This window comes from Moschus berezovskii, chromosome 9, assembly GCF_049115385.1.
Source record: "Moschus berezovskii isolate FMDL1 chromosome 9, NW_MosBer_1.0, whole genome shotgun sequence".
Lineage (NCBI taxonomy): Eukaryota > Metazoa > Chordata > Mammalia > Artiodactyla > Moschidae > Moschus > Moschus berezovskii.
In genome coordinates this window covers 77,342,854-77,353,751 of record NC_142468.1, presented here as the reverse complement: position 1 = coordinate 77,353,751, position 10,898 = coordinate 77,342,854, and the positions used below count along the sequence as shown (strand labels likewise).

The following is a 10,898-nucleotide window of genomic DNA, read 5'->3' as shown; positions in this document are numbered from 1 at the left end:
ATGCCATGCCTCAGAGGTGCTCTCAAGTCTGCTTCGAGAGATCACAGTTATTTGAATATTATAACAACTACTTGATTATGAGCAACTTCCAGCTAATCTGGCTAAATGATCCTTCCCATTTAAAAGATAAGAGTTTTATATCAGAGAGAGTACTACATACTTAAGGTAATTTTCAGTATAAATATAGAAGAAAAAATAATTCTATATCCAGTGAGAAGTGATGCAATACTAAGTTACTGTAGGGCTAATAGGATTCAACAGGATTAAAACTCATAACCTTAGGAAGAAAAGAGGGCAGCTTTAGGTAGAGAAAGGAACTTGGACAATTTCCCTGTGTACTTTCCCTAGTGTATACCTCAGACTATCTGTTAAATTCTCTGTGTCCAAGTTTCTCTTTGTAAAATTAAAACTGTTGATAATCACAGTTTTAGAACTGCTATTATAAAAAAAAATAATAGGAGGACCTTGTGTCTAGATGGGGATGAAACATGCTTGGCTTTATTTTAATACTCTAAAAAAAGTAACTCAATTTGTCTCCTTTCCCTATTTTTTTCATTTTCACTAATCCCAAAGTAATAACTACCTCTTGTGAAAACTGACCCTAGGTTACAGGATTCAAAGGTACTCTAAGAAAAAATGTACTATTCTCTTGAAGGCTTTCTTAAAATACGAAACACTTCCTAGATAGAAGCAGATGTCAAATGTGAAAAACTTGTTAAGCTCATGGAAAGCAAGAAGCAATTCTTGCTTCTTGATATTTCCTTTGCATCTACATCTTATAAAGTTGCTTAATGTAATTTAAAGAAAATGTAATCAGCTATTATTTTAAATAAAATTTACTTTATATATTTTGGTTACAAAAGGTGGTTGGCAGTTAACTAAGATTGTTTTTTGAAATCCTTGGAAACTGCAGAGTTTTAAGTTACATTTTAATCAATAAGGAGGGGAAATAACTAGTATTTATTAAACATATGCTGAATACCAGATAACTTTAAGTAATTTCTATATGTTTTCTGATTTGAAGACAAGTCTATTAGATTGGGGGGCTTCCCTGGTGGCTCAGAGGGTAAAGCCTCTGCCTGAAATGCAGGAGACTTGGGTTCGATACCTGGGTCAGGAAGATCCCCTGGAGAAGGAAATGGCAACCCACTCTTGCCTGGAAAATCCCATGGACAGAGAAGCCTGGCAGACTACAGTCCATGGGATCGTAAGAGTCAGACACAACTGAGTGACTTCACTTTCTTTCTATTAGATTGACTGTTCTCTTTTCACAGATGGGGAAATGGAAATAGAAATAAATTTAGCTCAGGATCACAAGGTCAGCAAGTAATTAAGCTGGAGTTTAGACCAGATCTGACTAATCTAAAAGGCCATGGTTATTCTACTAACTATCTCAAATGTTAGATTGATATTAATTGGTATAATCAGTCTACTAACATTATGAAATAGTAACAATTTCAAAACTGATTTTAAAAACACTGTCATTTCTTTTTGGTAAATGGTTCCTCAGCAATGTATATATTAATATTTTAAGAAATTCCTCTCTCAAACCCAGTTGAAATTCTGCTTTTGCTACTAGCTATCTTCCACATCCCTTATCCCAAGAGGCATTAAAAAATATATAGAGAAAACTAATCCTGGTCTGTTATCTTGACAAAAATTAAGTTTCCAAGTAAAGGTCAAATCGTTTAATTTCTCAGCAGACATGGGTCTATTGTGTGCAATATAGGATATTTTCTTTAGAAATTAAACATATCTCTATCATGGAGGATATATTTATCTTTAAGCTGTGAGACTAATATTACATGTTCCCCCTTTCACAGCAAAAGTGTGAATCATCTGTTTTTTGAAGAAATTATTTTTTCTTTCCATCCTTTATACTTCTGAGTTCACATTATAAAGGAAGGGGAAACCAGTGCTCATGATGAGGTAATAGTTTTCATTGTTCACCTGCTCTCCTTAGCACCACCTTGAGATTTCTAAGGATAAAAGAAAATGCAGCACCCAAAAAGTAAAACAAAACCAAGGGAAAGAAATAGAGCAGGAAGAGAGACACACACCCTTGTGGCTCAGCTGGTAAAGAATCCGCCTACAGTGTGGGAGACCTGGGTTTGATCCACAGGTTGGGAAGATCCCCTGGAGAAGGGAAAGCTACCCACTCCAGTATTCTGGCCTGGAGAATTCCATGGACTGTATAGTCTTTCGGGTAGCAAAGAGTCAGACAAGACTGAGCGACTTTCACTTTCACTTGAGATACACAGTTATATTTCCACCATTCAGCTTGAGAGGAATTCTTAATGTACTTAAGGATTAATATAAGCTATATCTTTATTCTATTTAGAGGTCAGTAATTGATGATCTCTGAAGTTTTAACTTCATGTTCATTCAGTACTAACAAAGACATACTTTGCTTACACATGTCTGTAGCTTATTGTAATCTTAGAAAATATTTTTATACATTTACAGTAATATTTCAAAACCTAGGGGTTTCTTACCATCTACTGATATAATTGAAAGTAAATATTTTCTATTCATAAGCTTGAGTTATAGGGAACGTTCATTCAGATGTCATCAAAACAGAACCTGAGTCTGAGTTAACCTCCTTTTCTCACATAATTCTCCAGACATTTTTTCTAATAGATTTAGTTAACTAAATGAATTCTATTGACTTGTGATCTTAAACAATGATAAATTATGTGCTTGGTTTTGCATGTGAATTATCATGCCTGGTATTTATTATACGGCTTTTCTCCTAAAGATTTTTCCAAGATATAATACAGAGAAATAAGGTAAAAATTTAATTGAATGATGTCTTATAGAAGACACTCAAAAGAGGCTTAAAGAAATCAGTATGCATAATAGAGAGAAACTGTAATTTTGTGCTCTGGCATTTGTTCTGGACTTCAGCATCAGTTCACCATCATCTTCCTAAGCAGACTACTCAAATCATAGTTATTACAGCGTAACAGTTGCTGGTGCTGCACTCAGATTCTTTTCACTGGGGAAGCAGACTGAAACTAGTTTCTAGGTGACACTACAATCTTTTCTCAGCCTTTCATTTTGCTATCCACCTTTCTCACTTCTTTGTGGGAATATCTTCTTAATTAATCATTTATAAGAAGTCTATCTTGGAAAGCAAATTTTAGGCCTTTACTTCTCTTTTGGTCATAATACCATGAGTATTTTCCCAATATTTGTCTTCCAAATTAGATATTCACTTTCAGATATAGATGCTAATTTTCTATGAATTTAAACTTCATTCAGATAGAATTTCAACCAATTTCTAAAGATTAAGTATTCTTTCCCATCCCACTAACTGAAAAATCTGTCTTTTTCTCCTGGTTATTTTAGAGGACGTGCTGAATTAAATGGATGCAGGAAATCTGTCTGTAGTGTCAGAATTTGTGCTTCTGGGACTTTGTCACTCATGGACTATGCAGGTCTTACTCTTACTGATATTTTTTATGCTTTACCTGATCATTGTATTTGGAAACATTGCCATCATAATCTTAATCATCACTGACCCCCATCTGCATTCTCCCATGTACTTCTTATTGGCCAACCTTTCCTTTGTTGATATGTGGCTTTGCTCAGTGACCACTCCTAAGATGATTACAGACTTTGTCAGAGAGAACAAGACTATTTCCTTTGGAGGCTGCCTGTGTCAGGTCCTCTTTGTGCATTTTTTTGGAGGGGGTGAGATGGTGCTATTGGTAGTAATGGCCTATGACCGCTATGTGGCTATCTGCAAGCCACTTCACTATTCAACCATAATGAACCTTCAAAAGTGCATTGGGCTTGTGGCGACTTCCTGGACCATTGGCTTTGTGCATGCCATGAGTCAAATGGCAGTGATTGTGCAATTGCCTTTCTGTGGCCCCAGGGAAATTGACAGTTTCTTCTGTGACATACCACTGGTAATCAAGCTTGCCTGCATAGACTCTTATAACTTGGGAATATTAATGAATGCTGACAGTGGGGTTCCAGCCATGACCTGCTTTATAGTTTTGTTGATATCCTACACATATATTCTTCTTACTGTTCGCCAAAGCTCTAAAGCTGGTGCATCGAGGGCACTCTCTACCTGCACTGCCCACATCACAGTGGTGTTGCTCTTCTTTGGGCCCTGCATCTTCATCTATGTGTGGCCACTCAGCATCACCTGGGTGGACAAATTTCTAGCTGTGTTTTACTCTGTTATTACACCTCTCCTAAATCCAGCCATTTATACCCTGAGAAATAAAGAGATAAAAACTGCTCTGAAGAGATTCAGAAGCTACTACATACATCCCAAGGGAAATATTTAATGCCCAGAAACCTCACTGGAAGCAGTTCAAATTGACAGTATACTGACCTTATAAAAGAGGTTGAAAATTCTAGGCATTCAATTTATATCTACATTTTATGCCTGTCTCTAAGTACAGGAATAGGGTTAATAAAGTTCATGGAATTTTAACATTTACTAATCAACCAGTTCAGTTCAGTTCAGTCGCTCAGTCGTGTCCGACTCTCCGCGACCCCATGAATTACAGCACGCCAGGCCTCCCTATCCATCACCAGTAGAACACCACAAAATGTTTCCCTAACATTCAACACAAATGATTCTTCTTTGTAAGTGAATTGTCTAATCAGCTTTCCTATGCCTTTAACTGTATTAAGTGAGAAGCTAAAATTCATTCAACCACGCTATACATCCGTTCTGATGGATAGCATCTTAATAAACCTCTTTAGAATTTTCTCCTAACTCCATCTGGAAGGTGTTTCTGTAACACTGACTCTTTTCCTCAGACTTTTCACTTGACCTTTTGTCAACTGAATTACTGTTTAGCTTCACTCTCTACCCAAATATTAATGGAAAGCAGTAGGAGAAGAATAAAGAGAATAACAGTGGTACAGTACTAGGGAATGACAGTGGACACTAGAATAATAGAAGAAGCTATTCTGTGTTTGGTTTCCATTAACTCAATAAAAGAAAAAAAAAACCCAAATAATATTTCCTTTGATTATCTTAGTCTCAAGGATTAACATTTATACTTTGAATTTTATTAACCATTGGTTTAGAAGTCCTGAAATTGTAAATTCCTTAATGGTAGGGGCTATGCCTTACCTGGTTAATTCTTGAAACTGCAGTACTTAATATTTGTAATCAATATTTTAAAAACATATTTTAATTTATATATAAAAGGATTTTTTTAATTCAAATATCAATACCATTTATCAATCATGGCGTATTTAAGTATAGTATTTTTTCATGAATTAAAAATTCCTAAAAATTTTAAATAATAAATAAAATTTACTTTCCTTTAGAGGTATAAATTAAGTAAATTGAAATTCAGTTGTAAGAATCAATAATAAAAGTCCTAAAATAAAAATATGGTACATATAGAAATTTCATTTCTCTTAATATGGACACAAAAATAGAAAAATGGAAGAATAAAAGTGATGCACTTACATAACAATGAAGTATCAGAAAATGAAAGCAAAAAAAAAATTCCATTTAAAATATTGTCAAAAGTAAAATACCAAAAAAAACCCACAAAAACCTAGGAATAATTTTAACCGAGGTGAAAAATCTGTATGCTGAGAACTATAAAACACTGATAAAGGAAACTGAAACTTATTCAAAGGAATAGAAAGATATCTCATGCTCATAGACTGGAAGAATTAATGCTGTTAAAATGGCTATACTACCCAAAGCAACCTACAAATTTACTGTGATACTTTTCAAAACATTCATAGCATTCTTCACTGAACTAGAATAAACAATCCTAAAAATTTTTTGGAACTACAAAAGAACCAGAGTTGCCAAGCAATCCTGAAGAAAAAGAACAAAGTTGGAGACATAGCCCTTCTAGGATTCAGATTATACTATAAAGCTACAGTATCAAAACAGCATGGTATTGGCACAAAATAGACCTATAGGTCAAGGGAACAAAATAGAGAGCCTAGAAATAAATGTAAAGCAATCCCACTCCTGGCCATATATCCATAACAAAAAAGAATGAAATATTTTCATTTTTAACAAGGTAGTTGAATATAGAGAAAATCATACTAAGTGAAATCAGTCATACAGAGAAAGAAAAATATTATATGCTATTACTTCTGTGTAGAAATGTGTAGAATATAAAAATAATATAAATGAATCTATACACAAAACAGAAACAGACTCTCAAAAGAAACATACTTAGGGTTACCAAAGGAGAATGGATGGGAGGAGGGATAAATGAGGAGAATGGAATTGGCAGATACAAAGTACTATACATAAAATAGATAAGCAACAGGGATTTATGTATATCACATGGAATTATATTCAATATCTTGTAATAACTATAATAGCTGAATACATATATTGAGTGTATATATATATACACACATATACAGCTGAATCACTTTGCTGTATACCTAAAACTAATACTGTATAATATTATAAATCAACTATGCTTCAACTAAAGTGAAAAAATTAAAACAATTTTAGCAAAAAAAATAGTACTTATCATCCTTGAATGCCTGCTCTATACCACTGTTATGTTTATTATATAAATGTACTATTATTCCCAAACTATGGATAAGAAAATGAGACTCAGAAATATGAAATACAGTTCCTCAAGATAGTACAATTTAATTTTTTCTTCACTTAAGTATTCAAAGGTCAATCTGATTTCAAAAATTATTCATTTATTATATGACACTACACAGTACAATAGAAAACTATTCCTGAGAGTAAAAGAATAAATTATGCCAAGAATAAAATATTAGAGTGTCTCTATCAATATAACGGTATAAAAAATATTGGTAGTAATATGATTTGCAAGCTAATTTTATCATGGAGTGAAAGTTGGGAATGAAAGAAACATCACCAAGAACATGCCTGCACAGAGGTGGTGCCAAAGGACCAAGAGCCAACCACATGGCAGTCCCTATTTCGGGTGGTCGCCTCAGTTTTTTCTCATGGGTATGCCCATTCATTTGCTGCATTGTCATCTCTGGATTTTCAAAGCATCTTTTACACTGCCTAGAATAATGGGTATCTTTTTACTTCTCTCAGTCCTTAAAAAATAAACCTCTTAAGTACAATTTGTATGAATTTTCTAATATTCTTAAGATAGAAGGGCATAGGATGAAAAAATGAAACTTATACTGTCTTGTAATATAATTTGCCACACAAATGCAAGTATCACATGCTCTCAACTCAAACATTACAGTCATTTTCATACTATCTGACATTATTTTTCACACACTTATCACAAAGGCAAATTCCCTTTAATTCTCACTGGTTTCTTTTATATTCATCCTCACAGATATTAATCAGTGGGATGCATATTTTATACATTCTCTAGCCAAACTTAAATGGACAGTAGTCAGTCTTAACTTCCAAGTTAGTGAAGATACTATTTACTCTGGTGGAAGTGTTCAAAGTGGTAGGTGGGAAGCAAAAATTTTGTGAGTGGGTTATGAAGCATCACAGTGTAAGGATTAACTATCACTTCCACATTTTGATTCCAGAATCAGAGAATGAACATATTATCCCCCAAAAGACTCATCAGGAAGTCTTCAGTATGCCATTCTACCATTTATTAGATCAGCTGTTTATGGGTGATTAAGTACATGTTCCGCGAAGACAATGGCACCCCACTCCAGTACTCTTGCCTGGAAAATCCCATGGATGGAGGAGCCTGGTGGGCTGCAGTCCATGGGGTCGCTAAGAGTCAGACACGACTGAGCGACTTCACTTTCAGGCATTGGAGAAGGGAATGGCAACCCACTCCAGGGTTCTTGCCTGGAGAATCCCAGGGACGGCGGAGCCTGGTGGGCTGCCGTCTATGGGGTTGCGTCGAGTCGGACATGACTGAAGCGACTTAACAGCAGCAGCAGCAAGTACATGTTATGATCTATAACCATTGTTGCTAATTGCTTTGCTATAAAATAAACTTGATCAAATGCAGTGTTTAGCAATACATGACTTCTGACCATAGTTATTTTGTACAAAACCCCATTTAGAAAGCACCGGAGGTGGCTGGAAAAATAGGTTAGCATTTATAGAATTTATTAGTCTGCTACTAAAGTTTCCTCTATGATGTATACCCTTTGGTAAGAATACATGAGACACAGATTTTTCATAATCTGTGCCTCTTCTGAGAGATCAACTACCACCAATTCTCCCCCAGGAATTCTTTGCCACCAGTCTTCCAATTCTATTTACTTTAAGCTCTGACCATCTAACAGAACCATTAATAACTTTTCATGAATCAGTATAAATGCATGCTTCTAGCCAAACAAAGTGGACAACCAAATACACTGCTTGCATTTCTTCCAAATGGGAGAATCTCTTATTAGTGTTTTTCAGGATCATAGTCAGAATACTGACAATGTGCATGCTAAGTTGCTTCAGTTGTGTTCAACTCTTCGCAGTCCCATGGATTGTAACCCACCAGGCTCCTCTGTCCATGGGATTCTCCAGGGAAGAATACTGGAATGGGTTACCATGCCCTCCTCCAGGGGCTCTTCCAAACCCAGGGGTCGAACCCGAATCTCTTATGTCTCCTGAATTGGTAGGTGGGTTCTTTGCCACTAGCACCACCTGGGATGCCCAAATACTAACCACAACTAAGTTATATTCAAACACAATATTTCACTAAATTGGGACTGTAAAGCTGTAGCCTTTTACTCCTAGTTGCGACCAACATAGCATGCAAAAACCATCTGCATGTTCAGGCCCAAATTTTCAATTTTTATTCTACTCATTATAAGGAATTCTCTGTGTTAACTATAGGTGTATGTTTGGGGTAAAGGAAGGCAAGGAGACAGTAATAGTTGTTGAATGAATTGAGTCATAAATTAATGTAACTTCTCTATGCCTGTGGACCTAAACCTAATCTCTTATGTATGCTTTACACTTGAAAATAAAATGCTCTTTTGCATCTCAATTTAAAGACTTGAATAGTAAGATAGCATCCTCTTCATGATGGTGTTGAGGAAGATCATCACAAAGACCTAATCACCATTTGGACTGACAAGCTGGACCCGGTCAATTGGAGGCTTTTTATCCCCTCCTCTGTCCTTCCAATATATGTATTTCACTTGTTTGGCTCAGACGGTAAAGTATCTGCCTGCAATGCAGGACAACTCGTTTCAATCCCTGGGTCGGGAAAATCACTGGAGAAGGGAATGGCTTCCCACTCTAGTATTCTTGACTGGAGAATTTCATGGACAGAGGAGCCTGGTAGGCTATAGTCCGTAGGATCACAAAGAGTCAGGAACAACTAAGCAACTAACACTTCAAGTTCCTAGGGAAATATAGTCCAGACCCAAAAGGTTCCCTGTAAATCAAGAAATAATCAAGGTATATGAAGCAATTCAAGCAACTTGGAATGAAATACTAACTTCCCCTTGGAAAGGCTGGCACCTGTAGCGGTTCAGCAAATACTTGCTGAATTGAAAACAGAAATGAAGAGTCAGAGAAAAGAGGGAGTAGGAGATTTGTTGTAACGTCGCAGAGGTGCTCTGCCTTACCCATATAAGAAAAACAGCTGATAATTTTAGCAGGCTAGTCACTTATATTATACTGGCCCATATAATCTGACCTCTCACAAAAAGGAGTTCAGAAAACAATATTTTCTCTATAATTGAACCTTTTAAGAAATGTTTCCCTCTTCGATCTCTGTGGTTAGTGCTCCTTAGAACCGCTCCAGGACTAGCAACACTTTTTTGGTGACTCCTTGTAACTGGAAAAGGTTAATTTTGAATTTATGCTGTATCTGCTTCTGTAACTTTAACCCTCATCTTTCACTTTTGTAAGCATGAATAATGGACTGCCTCGAGGAGATAACCTGAGCTGCTTGCCTGCGAAGGACCAGAAGGAAGTGAAACCAACACATTCCCCTGCCTGAGGCTTGGCATTCTGGGGGACATTTGCAAGCATTGAAGAGTATTACTTTGTCTCCTCATCTCCCCACCCCATCTCTGATCCATAAAAGAACCAGGCAACCAGGCCCTGACAAGATGATTATTTTGAGGCTCTAGCACCATCTTCTCAGTCAGCCAGCTAGCTCCTGATAAAGTCTCTTGCTGATCCCAATACCTCGTCTCTCAGTCATTGACTTACCCTGTGAAGAGCAGAGCAAGCTTGGACCCTTGATGATTCAATGAACTGAGTCCCCCGGCCATTTATTATGAGCTCTCTACTTTGAATTCTCATGACATTAAGAGAAGAGAAAATTATTAGAACTTTGGTTTAAAAAGTATATGGAAAACAAAGGAATCTATGTCTAATAAAATACGACAGCAAAATATCTTCAAGGAAAACCAGTATCTCCTAACATTTTAATGCCTATTGATAAATATCATTTAGACCAATACCAGTGAAAAAGGAATACCTATTAACAAACACATTAGTAAAAATTATTTAGAATTCCGTTGGAAGCATATCCATGTAGTATCCTTGAAAACACTAAACCTGCTTTTTACCTCATTAATACAATTACCATGCCCATTTTAGAGATACTAATATTAAATGATATGGAAATTTAACATGTTGGCAAAAGTTAATATGCTGAAGTCAGATCCAATATCCAAACACAATAATTTTCTGATTTCAACGTCCATGGATTTAATTCCTATGCTATATGTTCTCTCTTTTAATAATTACAGAACATATAAATAAGAGTTCATAAGTCTACTTAGTTTTATGCTTAGCTGAGTATTTTTGTCTATATTATCTCATTTATTATTTCTAATATAATGGTGAGATGGAAACCCAATATTCTTCCATATCAGGTGAAGAAATAAGATTGTGACAGATCAGTTAATAGAAGAAAAGGTAATAGAATTTGTGTGCTTTGGTATTCAGCCCTATGATTTTTTTTCTATACATTAACTAAATTCAGACATACTGAATATCT

General features: G+C 35.7%; 1 protein-coding gene across 1 annotated transcript; it reads left to right on the top strand.

The window, feature by feature from the left end:
- Window positions 1-3,362: 3,362 nt before the first annotated feature.
- On the top strand, window positions 3,363-4,307 carry LOC148776522 (olfactory receptor 4K14-like). The gene has a single exon (XM_088840322.1). The coding sequence runs from the start codon at window positions 3,369-3,371 to the stop codon at window positions 4,305-4,307; it is 939 nt and encodes a 312-aa protein (XP_088696448.1). The 5' UTR covers window positions 3,363-3,368.
- The last annotated feature ends 6,591 nt before the right edge of the window (window positions 4,308-10,898 follow it).